Source organism: Zophobas morio, unplaced genomic scaffold (assembly GCF_036711695.1).
Source record: "Zophobas morio isolate AGI-343-1 ecotype UQ-CSIRO unplaced genomic scaffold, CSIRO_AGI_Zmor_V1 ptg000017l, whole genome shotgun sequence".
In the NCBI taxonomy this organism is placed as follows: domain Eukaryota; kingdom Metazoa; phylum Arthropoda; class Insecta; order Coleoptera; family Tenebrionidae; genus Zophobas; species Zophobas morio.
Window position 1 is genome coordinate 6,098,265 of NW_026972122.1, and position 25,892 is coordinate 6,124,156.

At 33.1% G+C, this 25,892-nt stretch overlaps 5 protein-coding genes across 5 annotated transcripts; 3 read left to right on the forward strand and 2 right to left on the reverse strand.

Moving 5' to 3' along the window:
- Nucleotides 1-1,027: 1,027 nt before the first annotated feature.
- Nucleotides 1,028-2,210, reverse strand: LOC135130424 (brachyurin-like). The gene is made up of 7 exons (XM_064057808.1): nucleotides 2,128-2,210; nucleotides 2,051-2,069; nucleotides 1,850-2,000; nucleotides 1,634-1,800; nucleotides 1,495-1,584; nucleotides 1,296-1,435; nucleotides 1,028-1,239 (listed from the first exon to the last, which is right to left on the reverse strand). Exons 1-7 carry the CDS (start codon nucleotides 2,188-2,190, stop codon nucleotides 1,072-1,074), a joined length of 798 nt encoding a protein of 265 aa, XP_063913878.1. The 5' UTR covers nucleotides 2,191-2,210; the 3' UTR covers nucleotides 1,028-1,071.
- A 439-nt stretch (nucleotides 2,211-2,649) lies between these two features.
- LOC135130319 (brachyurin-like) lies at nucleotides 2,650-3,857 on the reverse strand. Its single transcript, XM_064057683.1, has 7 exons — nucleotides 3,761-3,857; nucleotides 3,681-3,699; nucleotides 3,478-3,628; nucleotides 3,261-3,427; nucleotides 3,122-3,211; nucleotides 2,917-3,056; nucleotides 2,650-2,858 (listed from the first exon to the last, which is right to left on the reverse strand). The coding sequence occupies exons 1-7, from the start codon at nucleotides 3,821-3,823 to the stop codon at nucleotides 2,691-2,693; spliced, it is 798 nt and encodes a 265-aa protein (XP_063913753.1). The 5' UTR covers nucleotides 3,824-3,857; the 3' UTR covers nucleotides 2,650-2,690.
- Nucleotides 3,858-8,376: 4,519 nt separating this feature from the next.
- LOC135130383 (brachyurin-like) lies at nucleotides 8,377-9,812 on the forward strand. The gene is made up of 7 exons (XM_064057756.1): nucleotides 8,377-8,648; nucleotides 8,701-8,731; nucleotides 8,782-8,932; nucleotides 8,985-9,151; nucleotides 9,198-9,284; nucleotides 9,332-9,471; nucleotides 9,526-9,812. Exons 1-7 carry the CDS (start codon nucleotides 8,586-8,588, stop codon nucleotides 9,688-9,690), a joined length of 804 nt encoding a protein of 267 aa, XP_063913826.1. The 5' UTR covers nucleotides 8,377-8,585; the 3' UTR covers nucleotides 9,691-9,812.
- Nucleotides 9,813-13,295: 3,483 nt separating this feature from the next.
- Nucleotides 13,296-14,319, forward strand: LOC135129881 (brachyurin-like). Its single transcript, XM_064057151.1, has 5 exons — nucleotides 13,296-13,540; nucleotides 13,595-13,761; nucleotides 13,816-13,902; nucleotides 13,956-14,095; nucleotides 14,152-14,319. The coding sequence occupies exons 1-5, from the start codon at nucleotides 13,296-13,298 to the stop codon at nucleotides 14,317-14,319; spliced, it is 807 nt and encodes a 268-aa protein (XP_063913221.1).
- An 8,054-nt stretch (nucleotides 14,320-22,373) lies between these two features.
- Nucleotides 22,374-23,521, forward strand: LOC135130161 (brachyurin-like). Its single transcript, XM_064057504.1, has 6 exons — nucleotides 22,374-22,485; nucleotides 22,546-22,696; nucleotides 22,752-22,918; nucleotides 22,971-23,060; nucleotides 23,111-23,250; nucleotides 23,304-23,521. Exons 1-6 carry the CDS (start codon nucleotides 22,413-22,415, stop codon nucleotides 23,469-23,471), a joined length of 789 nt encoding a protein of 262 aa, XP_063913574.1. The 5' UTR covers nucleotides 22,374-22,412; the 3' UTR covers nucleotides 23,472-23,521.
- Nucleotides 23,522-25,892: the final 2,371 nt, after the last annotated feature.

The window sequence follows — 25,892 nt, forward strand, 5'->3', positions numbered from 1 at the left end:
GATGCGATGGTTTCAAATTATAAAAGAACAGTTATGCTAATTGCATATGTATGTATGTATTTATTAGAGTTACGTACATTTTAACAAACAACATATTGTTGGTAAATACAAGGACAGTTCTATAACAATAACACTGATGGCGAAACTTTACAAAACGCACTTCTCGATTTCGCATAAACTCTTTACGCAAGACTCTTCTACATCACTCCCTGATCACGTTCCTTACCTTCAAAAGTTGCGCAAATGCTTCCTTGTGGCAGAAAAAAATATTTAGTGTTCGCCCTGTGGTTTCCACCCTATTAGTTGCACCAAATGTAGGCAACCAACTACACACGCAATTTAACTCGCACGAATTTCAGTAACTAAATGATCCACGGGGTAAGAAGTTTCACGTTTAGGAGTGTGGTTGTAATGGGGTGCAGGGAAGCGCCCGTATGTCCATTAAAAACCTGACGTTCCACTCACGGGTGTTGATGACTGTAAAAAGTTAGGTTATGTTGGGAACAGCTTCTCATTAAAGAGTGGACGAATGGGAAATTTAACAACTTTTTTGTGCCAAAAGGAAGCATTGAAGGTGAGGTGCTGTAGAAAAAAAAAGTGCCTTTTATAAAATTTTACCAATGGGACAAAATGATTAATTTCCTCTGTTTTTTCTTATTTCTTAAGAAAAACTTAATGACTTCGCCGAGTATACGTGTTTAATTCATATAAATTGACAACGCAGAATTAAAATTCCATCGGTGCGTCCCTGGGTCGACGCACTCTTTTTTTATTATTGCTATTAAGGCCGTCGCTTCATGAATTTATACGTACTGGCTGCAATAGTTTCCACTGTATCACTCTAAAATAGTTCTGCTTAAATTTTATTACACAATTTAATCTAAGATAGGGTATTAGTATTAAATATAAAATTTGCTCTAACAGCTTTAATAGCATGTCATAAAAGCTCCTTTTTTAATAAAATTGTGGTACTAAAAAGTGCATTAATCAATAATCAGCTAGAACTATTTCTAATAAAACTAGTTGATAATTGTACCGCATTTTATTGAACATTATTACATAGGTATGTCATTAAAAAAAGCCCGTATTATTTTTTATCCATGCGACATAGTCAAATGTCCTTGTGTATCCAGACGGATCTGTACTCTCACAGCCGTTTTGACTAATAAAACTTGATATTCCTACAAGCATAAATTGACCTCTGCTTACGTACTGTATCAATGGACCACCAGTATCGCCCTGAAAGAATTATGTAAATAAACAATCCTGCTATTTACACGCACATTTTAACTCACATAACAAGTCCCTTCATTATAATTTCCTTCTGCACACACCATTGTATCAAAAATTTGGTTACCATAAACCAACTTACATTCTACATTAGGGATGCTTACTACAGATACATACTGGATTCTGTCTTGAAGTTCACCGTCCTCTAATAACAATAGTCACAGATTACATACAAGCTTGTTGTTTTGGCAAATGAACTCTTACCATCACTTATTTGCCCCCAACCCATTGTTACAAGAGACGAGCGATCGGATAAAGTAGCCGCTGGTAACAAGTTGACCGGTTTGATATAATCTACAAAATTCAGTTTTACCATTTACTCGTTACTTCTAGTCTACCCAACCAGTATATGTAATGGGCAAACGAAACTCGACAAGGCCTATATCGTTAGCCAAAGTAAGAGGGTCATAGTCTGGATGTAACAAATAACTGTCTGTAGTTAGCTTAATAACATTGGGATCGTCAGCGTCCAAAGAGTTAGACCCGAGCTGAATATTAATCAAAATAGCCCTGAAACACTCTCTTTTTAATAAAAGTATTGCGCCGTAAGATAAATTACCCATCGACACATTGTCCGGAAGTCGCTAACCACGACCTAGTTAAAAGTGCACCTCCACAAAAGTAAAGTCCATCGCTGGTGTGGACATTAAGAGCAGCTATAAAAGGAAACTGACTAGCGTATGCAGTCTGGCCTCCGATAATTCGACTTCCTGTAAGTTAGAGGTTTTATTTATCCAAGAGTTTGAGATCACTTTGTTACCAAAGCCATTTTTGGGTTCCTGTTAAACAATGGGAAAGCTTAATCGTACCTAATTTTCAAATTAAATGTAGATTTACCTCTTGTAGTGGAACTCCTACCGACAACGTTAAAAACAAACAAAAAAGTAAGGGGAAGAACATTTTGAAACAAACAGATAAAGTTCGGGTTTTTGCATTTTATATGGTTCTGGTACAAATTTTATCTTTAATTGTCCAGATAAGCGATATTATAGCGGACCATTTTTTCTTTTCATATCGTGTTAAAAATTGACAGTGAAATATTATAAACTGTAAAATGCACAATAACAGACTTGATATTTTGAACTAGAAACTTTTAAACAAAAATAAAGAAGCAATGCTTTATTAATACTAATCGTCCCCAACAACAATATGATGACGTCATTTTAAAATTTTGCATACTTAGTAATTCTTATTTAAATGTCATAAGTTACCTTCTTTTTATACTTGTGTTTATAAATTAGTTTTTATTTTTTACTCCAGGTATCTAGATTTTTAAAATTTGGTATTAACAGCGTATACGAACGCCGTACTTCATAAAGGACCAACGCGGTAATTTGAACTATTTTTAATAAAACTAGGTTATTGTCGTAGTATTTTATTTAATACAAGTACACATTTGATTACACAAAACCTGTGTTATTTCTGATCCACGCCGTATAATCAAATGTCCTGGTATACCCAGATGGATCGGTACTCTCACAGCCGTTTTGACTAATAAAGCTGGATATTGCTACAAGCATTACTTGACCTCTGCTTACGTACTGTATCAGTGGACCACCAGTGTCGCCCTTAAAGAATGAAGTATATAAACAAACAGTCCTATTATTTATACACATTTTAACTCACATAACAAGTCCCTTCATTATAATTTCCTTCTGCACACACCATTGTATCAAAAATTTGGTTGCCATAAACCAACTTACACTCTGCATTAGGGAGGGTTACTACCGATACATACTGGATTCTGTTTTGAAGTCCTGCATCCTCTGAAAATAATAGTCACAGATTACATGTAGGTATAAGCTTGTTGTTTTGCCAAATGAACTCTTACCATCACTTATTTGCCCCCAACCCATTGTTATGAGAGGTGAACGATCGGACAACGGTGCTCCTGGTAACATGTTGATCGGTTTGATATAATCTACAAAATTCGGTTTTACTATTTGCTCGTTATTTTGAGTCTACCCAACCAGTATATGTAATAGGTAAACGAAACTCGACAAGGCCTATATCATTAGCCAAAGTAAGAGGGTCATACTCTGGATGTATCAAATAACTGTCTGTAGTAAGTTTAAGAAGGTTAGAATCGTTAGGATCAAGAGAGTTAGACCCGAGCTGAACATTAATTAAAATAGCTCTAAAAAAAATATAATAAAAAAATAATAAGTATTTCGTTAGATTATTTACCCATCAAGACAGTGTCCTGAAGTCGCTAACCACGATGTAGTTAGAAGGGCACCGCCACAAAAGTAAAGTCCATCGCTGGTGTGGATATTAAGGGCAGCTAGAAAAGGAAACTGACCAGCGAATGCAGTCTGGCCACCAATAATTCGACTTCCTGTAAGTTATCAATTTTATTTTTATGCGAGAGTTTGACGTCACTTTGTTACCGATGCCATTTCTGGAATCCTGTTAACAATGAGAAATTTTAATTGTACCTTTTTTTCAAAATAAAATGACGTAGATTTACCTTTTGTTGTGGAAGTCCTACCGACAAAGTTAAACACAAACAAAAAATTAAGGGCAAGAACATTTTGAAACAAAATAGATAAAGTTAGAGTTTTTGCATTTTATACAGTTCTGGTATAATACTTTATCTTTAATTGTCCAGATAAGCGATCACTACTATAAAGACAATTTCTTTTTTTTTTCGTACTAATATTCACAATGGAATATTACTATAAAATTCGCAATAAGTTTGATTGATATCTATTGACTTTACTATATTTCTTACAATGTCTTTGTTACTGCGTTGCCAAAAAACATTTAAAAAACGTACTCCTGTAATGTAAACAACTTTCATACCGAGATCCCTAAAACATTTTTTCTATTCACGTAGATTTTAAATGAAGTGCGATCAAGTGTGTTTTTTTTTTGAGAAGTCGAAGATTAGTAACCTTTTTCACTTGAAAGCATATACAAATCCTATCAGCAATGTTTAAGGTGAAATTGTTTGTCCTAACGACATTTTCATGAATCTGAGGTACTTAACATACCTTATCTTACTTGGAGGGGAAGTGAAGAGCCAAAAAACCGTCATATTTTGATAAGAGAGTGATAAGAATCAGCAATATTCTAACGAAGTGTACTGTTCTTTTCTTGGTGCGTAAAACTAAGTTATCAAAATGATTAGCCCAAATATTAAAAAGTTTTTCAACATCATATTTACTTCTGCTGAAATCACTGAAATGCCATGACCAAGCTGAGAATCGTCTTTGTGTTTGACCAGTTTGATCTATTTCTAACATCGTTTATTTAGGACTCCACTTTAGGAAACATTTTGTTGATCCGTCAGTAACCCAAAAAGTTTAATTTTGGTAGCCATAGTCGTCAAATATTTTGGTTTTCAACAATGTTAATGAATTTCATTGAAATTTTTTTTTAGAATTTATTTATTACGGTTTTACCATTTAACAAAACATTACATTTTAAGAGTCGTTTTTACATTGTGCTTGAAAGTAGAACAAGCAACATTGAAAAATTCTAAGTCATGACGGAGATTATTAGCTACATTGGATAATCTGGGAACTACAGAACTAGAACCATAAGCAGTTCGGTGGTAAGAAACATCAAATAACAGTGGATTTCTAACGTTACACGGTGGAAGACGCAGAGAAAACAAACATAAAATATTGGGACAGTTAAATGAATTATTTAAAATTTTGAAAAAAAAACAAAGATCAAAATAATCTCTTCCAATACATAAATGCGACAAACCGAAATAATTACGAATATTTACTGGTTTTATCCATGTTGAATTTAGAAGAGAGAAATTTAATGAAGCACTTTTTTAATTCTGAAGACGTGTGTTGCATGATGTTGAAATTAAGTTTGGAAGAAAATGTAACACCTAGATCGTTTATTGACTCAACGACCTCTAATTTTTCATGCTTTATAAAATATGATGGAGAAGTCGATGTTTTTTTCATAGAGAACGCAATTACTTTACATTTAGATATATTTAATTTTAAGCTGTTGTAGTCACACCATAGATCGAATCTCGAAAGGTCGCTTTGCAATAGCTCTGACGCAGCAGGAATGCCAATTCTATAGAAGAGTTTCAGATCATCTGCAAAGAGCAAAAAGCTACCATTCCGCAAACAAGTATTGATGTCTTTCATGAAGATTAGAAATAATAATGGTCCCATGTGTGCACCTTGTGGGACGCCGGAGGTAACGTCGATCAACTGAGACTTGATGTTCGAAATACTTACTCGTTACACACGATCAGATAGATATGAATGAATCCATCCATCCTAACAGTGGGTTGATCATTCCCAAGGCCTTTAACTCATCTATCAATTTCGAGATATTTATGCGGTGAAATGCCGTCTTAATATGCATGTAAATTTCATAGCCAGATACGATACTGTGAAACAAATAATTTGTAAATTCAGATAAGTTTGAGTTGGTAGATTTTCCTACCATGAATAAATGAATGATTACATTTTTTACAGAAATACAACTTGTCAGTTACAAGTCCAAGAGCTTAGAAAAGACAGACGGTTTACTGACACCTCTATAATTATTCACTAAGTTCTTGTTCCCACTTTTGTGAACCACAACCACTTCCAGGCAGCTAAAAAAATGCTTGAATTAAGTGATTTATTATATATAATAAATAATGGAAATAACAGTGATGAGGAGCACTTTTTCACAAAAGCAGGAGGACTACCATGAATGCAAGATTTGGGTCAAACTTTACTCAGAGTGAAGTTTGTCGTTGTTTTATTTTTTCAGTGAAGTATCCCCTTTTGGGACATTTCTTCCCAATAATTTTTCAGATTACTAAGCGAACATATTATCAAGAAAAAATTTCTCAAAAAATTGTAAATACATATATAATAATGAGTTTTCTCCTTTCTGAATACTAGTAAAAACTTCCAGATGGCTAAAACAGCATATTTATTTTGGTTAATAAATAAATATCACAAAAATAATTTGCATATATATACTTGTATGATATACAGAATTTCTGGATATTTTGGATTTTTCCTCAAGTCGCGAACAAGTTGTTTTAGTAAATGATCGTTTCTAAAGTGTTATATCTACAACAGGTGTTTCTCAAGGATCAAATTTCCCACATTTATCATTCACTTTATTTGTCAATGGCATAATATTTCTTGGTCGTAGTTCAACTGTACGTATTTCAAGTTACTAAACTCGAAAACTTTTTGTTAATCTCTGCCAGCTTATAAATACATTAATTATGCATCATATTTTTATTTTGATTTTATTATTGTAAAGTGCGGCATTAAAAATGTGCAGAGTACAGCATTTGTGATTTCTAAAGTACAATCTTTCGAATGTACAAAGTATGACGTTCGTGGCTTACAAAGTACGACCTTCGTCGGTTTTACTCCTGAGACCCGAGCTTAAAGTAGGTATTGATCAAATTATTTTTTAGGGATTCTCATAAGTAATGAAAGTCTAGGTATAATGCGATTTTTTGAAACTTTTTACTGGACGTTTTTTGGAAAAAAATGGTGTCCACCGAAATGGACATCGGGTTTATCTGACATCAAGATTTTGTTTTACGACAGTCATAAAAACAATTGTGATTGCAAGTTAAACAATAATTGAAGCAATAGTAACGACATGGGTACTTTTTGTCCAGTGGTTCCTAATTCGAGGGAATTTTAGTAATGTCATCAACCGTTGAAATCTCAAACTGAATCCCGGAAAACATTTCAGTTTTTTCTAAGAACATTTTTCTTCAACAGATTTCTTTAGTTGTCTTTTTGGTTTAGGTTACAATATTTTGTTTATGTTTTTTAGATGGTGCTCGATTTGACATTACTTGTTAATGCTTCTTTGACTGATTTTTTTCTTTAGTTGTTTCTTACGTAAATTTAATGGTACGTCATGATCTGATGTCTCCCATCCTTTAGTCTGCTTATTATTTGCGTCTAACTGATATTCCGCAATGACTATAGTTTTTCTTCTGATTATGTTTCTGCATTATTATCATCTTTTTTGCATTGTCTTCATCTTTATCTTTCCCATTGGTGCTTGATTTTGTAAATGATTTTGTTGTTCTGTGATAAAAACATCATTTTCATCATCAGATTGTTCATTAACACTCTGTAGATTAAAAGTGTCACAATCCAGCAGTAACTGTAATCATTTAAGGTCGTCTTCCCCAGGTTTCAAAAATTTTCTTTTGCAAAAATGTACCTATACAATCGAAAACACGGTAATTAAATTTTGAAAAGTGGGATAAGGAATTTATAGATATTTATTTTATCATTCACACGACATTCCTAAAATACATATCAAATTTTACAACAATTGGTCCAGTAGTTTCGGAGGTTATCCGTCTAATGAATATCTACACAGACGACAGATATACCGACAGACGGAAACGAAAGATCCATTTTTCATACGCTAATATACCACAGGAAAGTAGCGATTCGCCGGACGGAGCTACGTTTGGAAAGTAAAAATTTTAGAGTTTGGTCGCTACACCTTGTGATCTATATGTTGAAATTCAAAACGTAGAGAGATTTTTTGTGATAATAAATAATATACGAATCTTGTACAACTTATAATTTTGTCAAAACTGTTAAAAAAATTAGATACATATTATTTTAACATTGCTTGATTGATAAGTATCATGTTGAAGTTGTTAATAAATTTTGAGATAGTACATTGGCATGCCAACCAATAAACGCGGATCCATTGAGACACCCTTACGTCCTAAGTTTCATTGATGTGTTCTTCTCAAATTATTTTCACTCTACGAGTCTCCAGCTTGTTCCCAACTTAGTATATTATTTAGTTTGCAGAAGTTGTTACCTTTAAATCAAATAAAACCCGTAGATGAAATAAAGGCAAATTATTATCGAACATATTTGACAGCATAAATATGATACTTAAGTCCAAATCTGTGTTAATTATCGTTTTGTATCTTACTTGAGATATACGGTGCCAGCTGTCAGGTGCACATTAAAACAATTAATAAAGGAGTAGATAATCAGTTATACAAAAGTAGATAAACTTAAATTTTGGCAGTGACATCTGTACATGTTCAGAAGATTTAGCAATGGACGAATTAAAAAAAAAGAACATTCTGGTTCAATTAATAAAAATCAGTCAAAATTAAATTAAATTAATATTGTACAACATTTTCGTCATTAATTTTAGTAAGTTTATTTTAATCCCCAAAGAGAACTTCGTTAGTAAACATTTCATAGTTCCATGATAAGATAAAACCATGTGTCTAAAGGAATACATTTAAAAATTTTCACAAGTGTGTTAGTAGAGAACAATCAATCAGCCATTGATAAATAACGATGAAGCTTCTAGTAGTTTTGGTCCTTTGCCTTGCCTCGGGATGGAGCGCAAACATTCAAAAGGTAATTTATTTTATTTTCTATGCTGAACACAGACACGTCTTAATGTTTTCAGAAACCCCTTCACAACGTCGAAAGAAACCTAGGTAACGTTGGTACATTCCTCTGCTATTTTTTTAAAACGACTTATTAATAGGTCCAAGAATAATTAACGGTATGCCAGCTGAAGAAACTGAATTCCCATTCATGGCAGCTATTTATAGTACGACAAGTCTGGGTAGATACTTCTGCGGTGGTGCTGTCATCGACAGACGATGGATTTTGACAGCTGGACATTGTGTCCAAAAGTACATTCGTCTCTAAGTTACAGCCACCCACAATTCATTTTATAAATTTCAGTGCCGTATCGTTTGTGATTCAACTAGGTTCGGTCAGTTTATCCAGTACAGACGTTAACAGGGTAACTGTCCCAGCGACCACTTCTGTAGTTCATCCTGACTTTAACAATGAAACTTTCGTCAACAACATTGGTCTCATCAATCTTCCAGATGATCTGAGATTAAATGGTAAACACTAAACACAAAATTTCAAAATTACCTAAAAGTTTTTTAGATTATGTGAACGTGGTTGCCCTTCCAAGCGAGGTTTTAGCAGAAAATACTGTTCTTACGTCTCTGGGCTGGGGGCAGACAGACGATGGTATAAAATAAATTTAAATTCACTGAAACTATAGCAACCTTTTGTAGAGCATTCTGGACCTGTTGACAACCTTCAAAAAGTCTTGGTTGTAAGTTTGCTGAACGAACATTGCCAAAATATCTTCGGTTCACAAATTGTAGACAGCATGGTCTGTGCCATGGGTTCTTACAACGAAGGCACATGCATTGTAAGTCAAAGTAATTTACTTAAGTACTTTTAGAAACATATGTTTTTATTTAAGGGAGACATTGGTGGACCTCTTGTCCAAACTGGAGACAGTCAGCCAGTGATCGTAGCGGTTGCAAGCTTTCTAAGCTTCAACGGATGCGAAAGCCTTGATCCTTCCGGATATGAAAGAGTGTTTGATCATGTCGACTGGATTAAGAGTGTGACCAATATAGCGTAATACTGTTACTAGGTACCAAAGTACGTTTATCTCTAATTATCTAACCAGTCAGTAATAAAATGAATGAAATCTAAAGTGATAGATGGGAATTTAATCGCTTATAAAATTTTGTTAACATTGTAGTTATTGGTGTCATTAAACCCTCCTAATAGTTTATTATCATCGATAATCCTCAACCGTAAAACAGAAGCTTAAGTAGAAATGGGGTCAATAGTGGCTTCAGCTAAGTGGAATTATTATTTTAAATTGTCGTTTTCCGTTATGATGACGCATGTGAAGATAAAAACGAAGGATTAATGTATTTTATTTTACGTTCTGATTACGTTTTTTAAAAATAGAAAATTAACTAAGTCGTCATTAATATTTTTTGTAGCTCAGTTTATATTGTGGAGCAATAATATAAATTCCACTTCAAAAGGACAAGTATATATAACACAATAAATAACCATAAAGACCTTTTAAAATTACCGCCCGGATACAAAAGAAATTTGACAATAGTAAATCTATAAAATTATCCTTTTTTCAAACTTCTTGTGAAAATATCTGTGTCCGCAATAATCCTAAGTACAAGTTATTTTTTAATAATACTTAGCTGAAGGAATTAATAAAGCCCGACAATAAAATTAATTATTGACCACAAATTATTTCCTAGACCACCATTACTTAAATACATTCTATTTTACAATTTTTCTCCTAATCTTTTTTGTCGTTTGTCATAGAAAAGTTTTGTATTAACCAAAAAAAAAAACAAAAAAACCGAAGCTGGCTTTTCAACAAATACACTGTTTTTATTTACATACTAGACGGAAAAATTATTACATAAGTATAGTATAGTGCTCCAAAGAAAGTAGTTGTTTTATGATTTTGATTTTTCCAAAATCTACATTTGCGAAAGAGAAGCATCTTAAACTAGAACATCTAATAGGATGTATTATTCGTTGACAAGGGTAGTGGAGGAGTAAAATTCGTAGATTTTAGTTGGTGCACTATATAACATGGAGAATGAAATTTAATTTTTTGTATATATATGGACTTATATTACTCCTTTTCATTGTGTATGTATGTACCTAATACATGGAACGTCGTGTACTTATAGTACAAAATAATTTTTCCATTAACCTACTAAACAAATAATATTCCATTATACCGTATACAGAGTACTGTCAAAGTATACAGAACGTGAACAAAATTACAGTGACTGTCGGCCTTTTACACCAGTTTTTATAGGTATTGAAGTTCACCCAACAGGTAAGAGAGAATTTTATTTTGAAAATTCTGAAACTAAGTTTTGACTTTAAGCTAAGGTAATATTGTAAAAAGCTCCATCCGGCAAATGAACGGCGAATGTTTTTTCGACGTTTTATGATCCCGAGAGTATAATAAAATAGATCTTCCGTTTCTGTCTGCCTGTCTGTCTGTCGTCCGCGTCGATTTTTGTTAGACAAATAATCTGCTAAACTATTCGACCGATTGTTGACGAATTTTAAATGTATGTTAGGAATATTGTGTAGAACGTAAAAGGCTAACTAAAATTCAATTAACCTGGACCCCATTGGCTCACGACGAATAAAGAACTCATCAGAATTGAGATAGGGTGGGTGGGCGGGGCTTATATTTTGCCTTTTTTTATATACATAGCTATCTTTTCACAATAAGAAAATTAAAACATGGTTAAAATGGTACCTTTTTTACAAGGAAATAGGGATTTTGTAATTATGGGGCTAAACCTAATTGCAAAACCGATATTTCCTTACACAAATTTTTCATTTTAAACATGTTTTATGTTTCATCTGATGAAAACACGTATTAAAACAAAAAGGCAAAATGTAAACCCGCACATCCGCTCTATCTCAATTGTGATGATTTTTTTTTATTCGCTGTGAACCAAGAGCTTAACTGCTAAATTCTTATTTCTCTACGAGAAATTAAAATCATGTTTTTGAGTATCGTGTTGTTCAAAGAATACTATATATATATATATATTAAGAAACCAAGGCAAAATATGCACCCCACCCGCCCACCCCCTCTCAATTGTGACGATTTTTTTTTCTTAGAAACTCAAAATGCCTTTAAAATGGAAAATGTTTGTAAGGAAATATGGGTTTTGAAGTTAGGCTCCGCCATTAGGTCTGCCAACGAATGAAAACTTCACTACTATTTAGATCAGGGCAGATATGGGTGGCTTTATTTTTTTCTTCTTTGAATAACACGATATTCAAAAACATGTCTTACATGGTAATTTCTTCTAGAGAAATAATAATGATGTTGCAATTAAACTCCAAACAACAACAAATCATCACAATTGAAAAAAGGGTGGGTGGGTGGGGCTAAATTTTACCTTTTTTTTAATATGTGTAGACTTATTTCGACAACAAGAAACTTGAAACATGTCTAAAATCGTAAATTTTTGTAGTAATCAAGTTAAATCCTCCACTTTTCTTCTACAACCCCCTTAAATACGGTAAAAGTTGAACATCAAAGTTACTATCAACGGCAACTTGGCACTTTATGGTTACCTGCTACAAATGCTCATCTAGAATTTTTTTTTTTCTTATTTCGATAGATTTATGGAAATGTGACAAAACTCATAACTACGGTAAGTTTTGATTTAAGCTGCAGTGAGTTTACTAAAGATCTATTAAGTAATAATAAGGTTTTTGGAACCCATGATATCTGAAAAAATAATATAAAGAAAAAATTATGTTTCTGTATTTTTTTAAATATTTACTCCTACGTTAGATGTAGCTTTTCTTGTATGTTGAGTGATATTTTCTGTTTTAATTTTTTTATCTTATGAAACATGCAGTTTCAATTTTTATAAAATGTCGGTCCCCTTGTATAAACGAGTGTAATTAATACAAAATCAGTTTATTAATGATTTTCTAATCGGACAGATATAAAACTTTGACTATCCCATGAACACGTGTAATTTTTGACATACTGTTTTTTCAATTCACAGTTCACATTAAGGTTTTCTATGTATCTAAATGTTCTGAATATTTTACCTATTATATTATTCACACTTCATAAATTTCTCACTCGAGATTTAGAATATTTCTTTTATGGCATTTAAATTGTTTATTTCCAATTACTTCGATTCAGATTTCTCTTTTTTGTTTGCCTGTTTAAATTTGTGATATTCAAATATTTGTTGCAATTTGCAACATTTGATTTCATTTTTAAAAGCTGGTGAAGATTTTTGCATATGGGAAATAAGTTCTCAATAGTCTCACAATCTAGGGTCTTTTTTAGTTGTCGATCACAGTACAAGTCCAAATTTGAATTTTTCGCGAGTTCTAACTTTGTGTTCACTAATTTTGGTGGGATTTTTGGTGTATATCACCATATAAATTTTCACAATTTTTAATAACAATTGACGACAAAAATATTAACACATATAATAATAATTTTTGAAAATTCCAATATTTTCTCCACGTTCCCTACTCAAATTTATAATCCCAACCCACTCACTCCAAAAAAATGTTTATCCGACAAGGCATTCTTTACTTACCATAAATAAACGTCCAAATTCAACGATAAGATAAAATTTTTCCCGTTCGAACTACCTCCCGTGTTAGTTTTGATATTTTCGTCAAATAACAAAAATGCAAACATTGGGCTTTATTTTCAACTTCATTGTGTTACTTGTTTACGCTAATGGCACCAATAATCTAAATAATTCTACCAAAATCGGGCCTACCACCAGAATAATCGGCGGTATTGGAGCTCCTGCTTCCCGATTTCCATACTCTGCAGCCATTTATCAAACTACAGCAGATGGAACATACTTTTGTGGAGGAGCTCTAATCAATGATCAGTGGGTTCTTACAGCTGGACACTGCGTTGCAAAGTAAGAAACATTTTTTTTTAATATAATATTCACTACTGGACACCAATTTTTCAGTTCTATAGAATTCATCGTACAGTTAGGTTCAGTTAAATTAAGAGAAGCGGATCCAAATCGACTTCTACTGTCTACAGATATATATGTGGTTCATCCTGATTATAATCCCAACACATTAGAGAACGATATTGGTCTTATCAAATTTCGTTTGCCTATAACATTTACAGGTTAAATTGGACAAGTGAAGAATCACACTTATCACTTTAATATATATTTTTTAGATTATATTCAACCTGTACCTTTTGCTTCTAACAATTTTGATACAAGTGCACCCGGAATTGCAATAGGTTGGGGCCAAAGAAGCGACTGTAAATTTTAATTCAAACCGATTTTTACACACGGTTTCAACATTTATTTTTAGCCGATCCTAATCTAGTTGAACACCTTCAGTATGTTTATCTCGCAAGTATAAGCAATGTTGAGTGTACAGCAATTTTTGGACAACAGATTAAAGACAGCATGTTGTGTGTGGATGGAAATTATAATCAAGGATTTTGTCTAGTTAGTATAGCGTTAATTACAATTATAATACAAGAAACCGTTATTTTGATTTGCAGGGAGACACTGGAGGCCCTTTGGTTCAACATGCCGCGAGTGGTGGTGAAGAACACGTTGGTATTGCGAGCTTCATAAGTCAAAATGGGTGCGAAAGTACAGATCCTTCGGGCTATACTAGAACGTTCTTTTATCATGACTGGATTGAGAATGTTGTGAATACTATGTGAAGCATTAATTGTGTTTATAAAAATATTAAATATTCACATAAGGTCTTTCTGTGTTTCCATTATCTTTACTGTCATCAGAAAATGAAGAAATGGTACACAGGACATGAAGTAGATCGGTTACATAAAGTAGAAGGAGTAACGGGCCAAGGACCGATCCTTGTGGAATACACCTCACCATTTTGATCGTGTTTTTTATTGCTCTTTCGCTCTTCGTTTCTGTCTGTCTGTCTGTTTGTCGATATGTCGTCTGTGTCAAACGTGTTATCTTCGAATCTAACGGATCGATTGTTATCAAATATATGTATGTTGTAATTATTGTGGAGATGGTAAAACGCGAACCAAAAGTGCCTAATCACCTCCACTAACAATGTGTTCTCTCAGAATTTTACGTAATAAGTAGGATTTAAATTTTATAAAATAATATACCCCCATACTTGTCGTTTTTGAATACGCCTACAAGTTTTTAAGTATAATCGGAGCTACCACACGGTATAACCTCATTGCTTAAGTATGCGACTTCGGACTTGTAACCCAAAGATCGCGCTCTTTCCATTGTTGCATGGGAGTGTTCGAATCAAACACAGTGGCACAGTATGGGTGATTAAAGTACAGATACATTAATGAACTCAGAAAAACAAGCTCTATAGGAATCTCTAAAAAATGTATTAAAAAATCGGATGTTGTGTCAATACACATTTATAGGGTGTCCAAAAATATATAGAGTGTCTTATAGTTTGTTACACTGGTACTTTATTATTAATTTCTTTTAATGTATAAAGGTTATCAGTGTTATCACAAATTTTAATACAATTTCTCAAAATCAAATTTCATAATTTTTTAAAAAGCTGGATTGTACTTTAAGGTCGAGGGAAATCCTATCGAAATAACCTTCGACCAGTTTTTTTGATTAGCTAGTTCTTTTTGAAATTCTTGGTGGGAAGAATATTGAAAAATTTTGGTTTGGAAAAGTTGTTAAAAAAATTAAGTATACGGATTTCATCCTGCTGATTTCAAAACAGAGAGTTTATGCTCTCGGTGCAGATTTTAAAAATATTCGGTTTAAAAATATACATTTTTCTAAATCCAAAAACTGACAAATTTCATTGGACAATTCTGGAAAAATTGTAAGAGGTATTGAAGAAATGAGGACGAAACTAACTTCTGGGAGGTTGAAATTATTAAGGAAATATCTTTAGCTATATTTCGAAAATTTTAGAAACTTGGCGGAAATTTTCTGTGCAAAATTCTCAGGGAGAAGTACATTTTGCCTTTTTGTTTTAATATGTGTACTATTCCTTCACAACACGAAACTTAAAACATGTATAAAATGGAAAATTTGTTTAACGAAATATAGATTTTGCAATTAGGCTCCGCCCCATAATTGCAAAATCCATATTTCCTTGCAAAAATGTACCATTTTAACCATGTTTTAAGTTTGTTGTTGTGAAAAAAATGGCTATATATGTTAAGAAAAAAAAGGCAAAATGTAAGCCCCGCCCACCCGCCCTATGTCAATTGTGACGATTTTTTTTATTCGTCGTGAGTGAAGGGGGCGGAGCTTAATTGCAGAAGCCTTAGTTCTCTAAAAGTAACAAAAACATGTTTTCGAGATCGTGTTGTTCAAAGAATACCATGTACATAAAGAAAAAAATTGGTCTAAAGAGTTTAGACAGTACTTCCCTCGCTGTCGGAAACTTGACGACTGCATGGCTATTGTGTTTTTTTCTCATTACATTTTTGTAGTGGGAATTTAAAAAAAATTGCGATGACGTCATCAACATTTTTGCAAGGACACGTATATCAGTTGGGATAGATGTAGTGTAATACTAAGAATAAAATTATTGTATTCCGAAATTTTCGGGAAAATGAATTCGGTCGTTTTGAATATTGATTTTTTATAATCAATAAAATAACGAAACAATTTACTCACGTATACGGCAACTGAAAATCGTTTATGTATAAACATTCTTAATTTAAGATGACAAGCGTAACAGCATACGTGAGAGTCAAACAGAGAAACTGTAAACAAAACGACCATCGGTTTTATTGCTTCGACTTCCGCTTATTATATAAAACATTGGGTTTTATTTTAATTCTTGACGGTGAAATTCACAATTGGTTGATTATAAACATGTCTATTTCACATTCGCGGAATCAAGTGAGCGCATAAAACAAATGCAGGACTGTAATGTTAAAGTCGATGTAAATAAGCGTGCTACCCTTATGTTTCAACCGAGTTTTTCCTTTAACAAATTTTGTGTCTACCAAATTGGGTTGGTTGGGGTGTAATACTAATAATAAGTGTTGCCTTTAATTTAATCAATAAAATAAATTGACTTCATTCATTTTTTTTGAACCACCTCTTAAGAAAATCTAAAAAATATGAATGGAATGATAAATCACGAGTACAAACTCATCATATTTTTTGCATTTTAGATAGGATTTATTCAGCAAAATTTAAGGGTGACGTCATCAATTTTTTTAGGAGGGATGAACAAATACATTTTGAACAAAAGTTTACCATGCTTATAATAACTTTAAAATATTCCCAAGATTTCAAAGCATTCGGTTTTGTAATTCCTGATTAAATCTATAAAATAAATTCACGCCTTCATTAATTTTTTTGAGTCACCCTGTATATGCAAATCGAAAAAATTTGAATGGAATGATAAATCACAAGAAGAGACTCACCATATTTTGTACATTTTAGATAGGATTTATTCAGCAAAATTTTGTGGTGACGTCATAAATTTTTTAGGGGGGACGACCAAATACATTTTGATCAAAAATTTACCATGCTTATGATAATTTTAAAATATCTTCAAGATTTCGAAGCATTCGGTTTTGTAGTTCCTGAGTAAATCAGTAAAATAAAATTACGCTTTCATTTATTTTCTTGAATCACCCTGTATATGCAAATCCAAAAAATATGAATGGAGTGATAGATCACAAGTACAGACTGATCATATTTTGTACATTTTAGATATGATTTATTCGGCAAATTTTCGAGCTGACGTCATCAAGTTCTTGGGGGGGATAAGCAAATATATTTTGACTAAACATTTATTATGCTCTTTATAACCTTAAAACATCTGCAAGATGTCAGAGCATTCCGTTTTGTAGTTCCTGATTAAATCAATAAAATATATTTACGCATTCATTAATTTTTTTGAGTCACTCTGTATATGCAAATCCAAAAAATATGAATGGAGTGATAAATGACAAGTACAGACTCATCATATTTTGTACATTTTAGATATGATTTATTCGGCAAACTTTCGAGCTGACGACATCAAGTTTTTGGAGGGGATAAGCAAATATATTTTGACTAAACATTTATTATGCTCTTTATAACCTTAAAACATCTGCAAGATTTCAAAGCATTCGGTTGTGTAGTTTCTGAGTAAATCAGTAAAATAAATTTACGCATTCATTAATTTTTTTGAGTCACCCTGTATATGCAAATCCAATAGATCACAAGTACAGACTCATCATATTTTGTACATTTTAGATATGATTTATTCCACAAACTTTTGAGCTGACGTCATCAAGTTTTTGGAGGGGATAAGCAAATATTTTTTGACTAAAGATTTATGATGCTCTTTATAGCCTTAAAACATCTGCAACATTTCAAAGCATTCTGGTTAGCAGATTAAAAATTAAATTTCAAAATGTTGTTTTATAATTTTGATTTTTTTTCCAAAAATCTGGACGTTTCGGGTGAAAAGTCGATTCAGAGTTGTAAACTACATGTGTAGGACTATGTTATTTTATACAATTGAAAACCCATTTACTATGTACAATTTTGAAGTGACGTCATCGCATTAGTGGTGGGGATGATTAGACAAATTTTGGTTAGCGTTTTACCATCTACATGATATTCTTAATATAAGTACAAAATTTCACAACAATCGGTCGAGTACTTTCGGAGATTATCTGTCTAATAAAAATCCGGGACGGCAGACGGACAGACGGACGGACGGACAGACGAACGGACGGACGGACAGACGGACAGACGGACAGACGGACAGACGGACAGACAGACGGAAATGGGAGACCTATTTCTTCGTCTTCTAGGGGTCATGAAAGATTGAGAAAACGTAAAAGTAGAGAGTCGGCCGACGGACTCGATTACAATACTTCCTTTGCTTACGCTCGGGAAGTAAAAATCAATCAAAAATTAAGCCCCACCCATATCCATCTCAAGCTTAATTGTTATGATTTTTTTCCATTCTTTTTTTTTAATCTTTATAGTTAGTTTTTCCGTACATTTTTTTTTTTTTGATAACGTCATTAATATTTTAACAAGAGTACAGATATCAATTTAGTATTATTAGACTCCTTAAAGTTTTGGCGCTCTTGAAATCCTCGAAATCTTTGAAATTTAGAGAAAATTTTAAACTGAAATTCAGTAAAATATTTAGAATTTCCAGAAGCTCCAGATTTTCTAAATGCTATAAAAATATCGGTCTTCTGATATGCCAGAATTCAATATTTTCGTCAGTTTTCAAGATTCTTAGGTCTTCCAGATTTTTCACACTTTCTAAATATTTCCAGATTTTCTAAAATTAATAGACCCCAAGAGTCTTGAAATCTTTGAAATTCTTGGAATCTCTGTAATCTTTAGAATCTCTGAGACGTATAAGATAATAATTAGGGTGCTCAAGACCCCTAATACTTGTAGGATTTATAAAAATTAAAGGAGCATTCTTCAGTTTTTACGATTTTTAGGTTTTTGGGATTTTCGATTCGGAAGAGAATTTTAAAAATCTTTTTAATATTTGAGTCCTTAAAGTATTTAGATTCAATTAGGACCCCTGAGAAGGTTTCATATTATAAAAAATAAAACAGTTGGGGGCCCCTAGAAGGTTTCAGATTCTTAAAGAAAGACAGTTGAGGGATTCCGATGGGATATGGACCTCATCCTGCTGATTTTAAAACAACGTAGCAGGATTTCCAAATATTCGATTTGAAACTATGTTTTTTAAATCCAAAAAATTGCAATATTTTATAATATAATTCTGGAAAAATTGTAAGAGCTATCGAAGAAATAAAGACCAAACTAACTTCTGGAGGTCAAAATTTATAAGGAAAGTTTTTAATTAAATTTCGAAAATTGTCGAAAATGGGTCAAAATTTTCTGGCCTAAAATTTCATAGGGCAAAATACTGATAAATTTTGGTACTGCAAAAGTTGTTAAAAAATTCCCCAAAAATTATGGGATGTAGATTTCATCCTGCTGGATTCAAAACAAAGTCTTCGGTTTGAAAAAATATAAAATCCAAAAAATTGCAATATGCCATGGACGATTCTGGAAAAATTGTAGGAGCTATCGCAGAAATGTGGGCGAAACTAACTTCTGGAGGTCGAAATTTATAAGAAAATGTTTTTGGTTAAATTTCGAAAATTATCGAAAATTGCCCGAAATTTTCTGGGCGAAATGTTAAAAAAAATTGGTGTTGGAAAAGTTGTCAAAAAATTTCCAAAAAATTATGGGATATGAATTTCATTCTGCTAAATTCAAAGCATAGGGTGTTTACGCTCTCGGTGCAGGATTTAAAAATATTCGGTTTGAAAATATATGTTTTTTAATCCAAAAAATTGCAATATGTCGTGGACGATTCTGCAAAAATTGTAGGAGGTATCGAAGAGATGAGGGCTAAACTAACTTCTGGAGGTCGAAATTTGTAAGGGAATGTCTTTACTTAGTTTTTCAAAATTGTCAAAAATTCTCCGAAATTTTCTGGTCAAAATTTACATGAGGGGAATATTGAAAAATTTTTGCTTTGGAAAAGTTGTTAAAAAATTCTCGAAAAATTATGGAATTAGATTTCATCCTGTTGGTTTCAAAACATAGCGTATTTATGCTTTCGGTACAGGATTTATAAATATTCGGTTTGAAAACACATACATATTTTCTTAAATGTAAAAAATTGAAATATTTTAGTGGACAAAAAATTGTAGGAAAAATGAGGTCGAAACTACTTTTGGAAGAAATTCATAAGAAAATATCTTTACTTAAATTTCCAAAATTGGCCAAAATTGAAAAATTTGCTTCTAAAAAATTGCCAAAAAAATGGAGAAACTGAAGAAAAAACCAGAAACCAACTGAGGGAAGAACTAGGAAAAGGAAGGAGAACACGGAAGAAGTACTAATGTATCATGTGCTAACAAATTCGAATGTCCGAAAGGGTAAGAAAGCGTTATAGGAATACATAAACAAAAAGAAAAAGAAATTGACAGAAATAATAGTATAGTTACATGGATTAACCACTTTGTGGTTACGAATGAAGAAATAAAAGAAGACATTAACAGAAATCGTAAATAACAGTGAACGGCAGAGAAAGAATCGAAAATTTAAGAAGTCCAAAGATTATTCAGTAAACAATAATTAAAAAGAACGTAATACAAGACGTAACTATGAATGAAAGTAGATGAAAACAAAACTGAATGTATCTAAACACATAAGGGAATAATATAAGAATTACTTTAAGTTTGAGTCTATTTGGTCAAGTACTTATAGCATGTAACAGAGCTCAGACAGACAGACAGACAGTCAAACGACAGACGACAGACGACAGACAAACGAAAAAGGGTACCTACTAAAGTACTAAAAAGATGGAAAGCACATTACTGAAAAAAGTCTCGATATATTTTAAGGAAGAGTATAAAATACATATAAAATTAAAATATATTTTAGTACAAAAAGAGAGTGATGAAACCGAAGAAAAGCAGAAGTTGAGCAAAAGAGATCGTTTAAATTAATATACAATAGAAAGTGATAAAAGATAAAAGCAAAAGATATTACATACAAATACTGCACGTATTGATGGAACTGTCGAAAACGATAGACAAGAGAGATTGCAAGAAGCAGAAAAAAGAGAAAAAGATCTTTGCGAAAATATCATGGGTCAAATATCAGGTAGTTGCAGATAATGTAAAAACCTTGAAGGCATCAAAGATGTAGATAAAAGTTTTAGTGAAAAGAAAAACTGTTGTAATAGAAACAACGTTTTATAACACCAAAATAACTATCGTTTAATAATTTATAACACAATAAAAAAATAAGTAATATAATGTATATATAACGTGGACATGATACTTTAACATCATTACGTTTATGTTGTAATTGGACTGTTCTCTATTTGCATAGATGCTCTGGAGATACTAATATCTATGTTTCTGTTAAGATATCCATGAACGAGTACACTATATACTTTTATCTAAAATGTAAACAATTCAACAAATACTTCGCACTTCTAAGAAATAATTATTATCTAACTTAATCTATCAAAACAAAGCACTTAAGAGAAAGCGGTAATCTTTCAAGTCAACACAAAAACCCAAGTGCATTTTTATTTCATTTAATAAATCGATATTCAAATGTCACACTTAGTTACAACTTGGAAAGCCTTTTTTAAGTTCTAATTAAAATAATTAAATTAATTGATATTTTTTTCCCAATGACATAAAATACCCAAAACAAAACAAAGAAACTATCATTGCGTATGACATGGAAATTCCACAAATACTGAACTTCTTTTTACTCCACCCAGATTTATTTGAAAGGACACCGCATAATTTTATAGGAAAAAATTAAACAAACTAGATTGGCTAGGGCTTGAACTTGGATCTCAGATCTTAAGAAAGCTATGAGTATTTCCACGAATTGATCATAACCTGGCTTAAGTAGGAAACACATGACAAATCTATCACAATAAAAGTACTTAATAAAGTAATAGACATTGTGGTTATCGTAAAAATCAGCTGTTTTTTAAGACCGCCCATGACCATCTTCTATTCAGCTGCAAGTGGAACCAATTGACGGATTTAGACGTATTCTTAAGATTACACGTGACACTCAATTGATTTTCGCCTTTTTATTACACAGTAGAAATGTACAGGAAAACAATCCAATCCTACTTATTATCATTATCATTTTTAAGAGAACTGTGGCAATATTCTTAATCCTCTGAGTACCCTTAAATAAAATATTTATGGTAAAAAAGTTTGAATGAAACGATAAGATAAATCAAAATAAAAGTGTGTATATAAGAACAACTGCTTAGACTTTACAGTTGCATTACTACAAGATGAAGATATCAGCTGTAGTCTCGGTAGGCCTGCTGTTGGCAGTTAGCCAGCCCTCCACCCAAAAACACATTGGTATATTTACTTTAAGTGATTTTAAATTTTCACAAAACTTAACATTTATTTAAATTTTAGCTCCTCGTATAGTTGGTGGCAGCGATGCCAGAGCTGGTCAATTCCCCTATGCTGCAGCCATCTATATAACAAAACCAGATAGTACTACTTTCTGTGGAGGGGTTCTTCTCAGCAACCTTTGGGTCCTTACTGCAGCTAACTGTATCCAAGGGTAGATCAAACCATAAATTACTACAACACTATTTTTTACATCTCGGAAATTTTAGCGCTACTATGACAAGAGTTCAACTCGGATCAACTCAATTGAGCGGCATCGATCCCAACAGGCTTGTCGTGGCTTCAGATAACCTAGTGTTCCATCCATTGTTCGATCCAGAGACTCTTGATTATAATTTGGGTCTCATCATGTTTAGGATGGCCATAATATTGGACGGTGGGACTCATCTTTTCAGAGTTAAATTTACCTTCAACGTAACTTTTTGCAGATTATATTAAACCCACCAGCTTCTTCCCAATAACGGATCTGCCGGGCTCAGCTCCTGTAACAGCTCTTGGATGGGGCCAAATTAACGATGGTAAATAATTTTTTTTTCGTGTATATTAAACTACAAATGTGTTTGTGCAGAGGTTGCTGGCGTTCACAACGACCTCCAGTACGTACAAGTAGCCACTTTGACCAACGAAGAGTGCAAACTTGTGTATGGATCGGTAATTACAGATGATATGGTGTGCGTTAGTGGCAACTATAACGAGGGAATATGCAGGGTGAGTTTTGCTTGACGTTGTGGTGTGACTGGTTTAATGTTGTTGAATTTCAGGGTGACAATGGCAGTCCTTTGATACAGAATGTAGGAGGAGGTCATACTCTTATTGTTGCTATTGCCAGCTTCGTGAGCACCAATGGTTGTGAAAGCACTGATCCTTCTGGATACACACGAGTGTTCCCCAACAAGGAATGGATCTCTAATGTTACAGGCATTCGATAAGATGTAACAAAATACAAAAAACATGAATAAAGAGTATATTTCTATAAAAAGACGTTTTTATTACTAAAATCTACGTATGAATTTTGTTTGAATATTTGTGTGTACTCTGACGGATTAGCTCCAGTATTAATATAAATAGGGAATTGGGGTCACATTAGTGTCAAAATGATAAAATAGAACTAGAAAAGAAATCGAAAATTACGAGCAATACGATAGCTTAACATTAGTGTTTGTCAACTTGTTCAGGCCGTCTATCACAACGTAGGAAGATAGAAATAGGACTCAAACAAGTATGTGTAATGTCACCAGTGTTATTTCTTCTTGTGGTAGACGGGTGATTAGAAAAACTACGGACGATAAAACAGGGAAAAACTGGAGCGTTTTTACAAATTTAGAAAATCTAGAATTTATCGATGATATTCGTCTAACCAAGAAAGCAGCGAAAATAATAAGTTTACACATAAATATAAGAAACAAACGCTATCAATCATTAAAGAAGAAATTGTTACCCAGATAGATGAAAATAGATGAAATACGGGGGACAGGGGAGGATCTGAGAGAAACGCGAACAGAAAATGGAGATATCAAGAAAAACATTTAATCCTTTAAACAAAATATGGTCAGCAGAAAATATTACAGTAGAAACAAACCTCAAGATATTTAAGTCAAAATAAATTAGAAAGCGTTTTGATGTGCGGAGCCGAAAGTTGAGGTGGAGGTAAAACAAAGCACACGCCAAAGGAATACAAGCTGTGATAACTAGACAGCGGATTTCTGTCGGGCTACGTCACAATTATAGGTGGGGACGCGCTGGATCGCCGGGACTCAGTGGCGGGTAATAGACAATAATCAGTAATCACTGAATTTAATCGTCACTTATTCCATAAATACAATTAACAATTTATTAATCAAACGGCTAAGTAAATGAGAATGAGAATTAACAGCAGATTGCAAGGAAGCAGCGTTATTCTAATCTCAAATAAACGAAGTGCAACCCGTAACTGCAATGAATTCCCATCCCGTACGAGCCGTACCGAGTTTGGCCTTGTCTAGCCCGACAGAAATCCGCTCTCTAGTGATAACCCAACCTTCCCGCCTTAAATTGACCTTAAAATAAGTCTGAAAGGCCTGCGAAAAATTCAAAATTTGGCCTTGGCTGTGATCGTCTAACAAAATGGAAACCTACGTTGTGTGTTTTTTTTTAAGTGGCGGGAAGACGTTCTTTCATATAAGTGAGCATACACTGCGGGCGAGTAGAGAGCGCAAGAAATAATAGACACATTTTTTGGGAGGCGCTAAAATGGCACCCCTCTCAGGAGGAAAGACTCTGTGAGCGAAGGCGACACGGATTTGCCATCTCGCATTCACTCCTCAGTTCCAAAACTCCCTATCGTATATTCACAGGCATATTACAATTCAAATGAAACACCTTAAAAATTATGAAAGAAAAGACACTCGCGAATTGACAGACATACACATATGAAAAACGAACAAACACAAAATCCTATACATCTGTTTGGAATCAATGCAAATATTTGGATATCACAAATTTAATAAAAACAACGCAAAATCTGAATTAAAATAACTGGATGCAAATACACAAGTTATTACTAGCGTGTGGCGTCAAATTTTAAAGTTACGGCAGTTAACAGAAGCACAACAAAAGTACCCCTGGGGCGTTCTAGCACAAGCGGAGTTTGGGGCTACCGGTCGAGGCTGTTCTCCCCCCACGACGGTGATTCTATCTATTGCAAGCCTACCCGCATAGCACATTACACATCTCTAGGACGAACATGCCGTCCGAAACTAGGCCGTTACGATCGCAGATCCGCAGTTAGGTCTCGACTAAGGACAGAAGTCGACAGCACTACAACATCGCAACCGCCCCTGAATCTATCCAAATCTGTACCCTTTGTGCAGGTTACGCGATAAGATCTCGCCAGGTCGACTAGGAACCGCACTTCGCTTCTGCCACGCTTTCTGTGTTATTTAATAATAATAATAATAATAATAATACTTTATTTACGGCTAAATGTTCAATTCTTTATATTAACAACAATTGAACGAGTGTTAAAGTTTCAAAGAGTAATAAATAAAATTTAAATTCGCCATACAATCTTGTGAAATTTTAAACAACAAATAATTCCTATGTGAGATAAAAATTGGACATCAAATAATTGAAATGGTGGAAACATTCATCAACAAAATATTTACAAAACAAAACTTAGCAAAGATTTATGAAACAGAAGATCTAGTGCGAAATAAACTTGTACAGATAAAAATATTATGTGAGGTTAAAACTGCAAATCATGGAAATTTACGTTCAATTAAAATTATACAACAAAGAAAATTTACTGAGGTTAACACTGTGAGATTGAGAAATATTGTACGAGGTGAAAAATTGCATGAGATTAATACTTG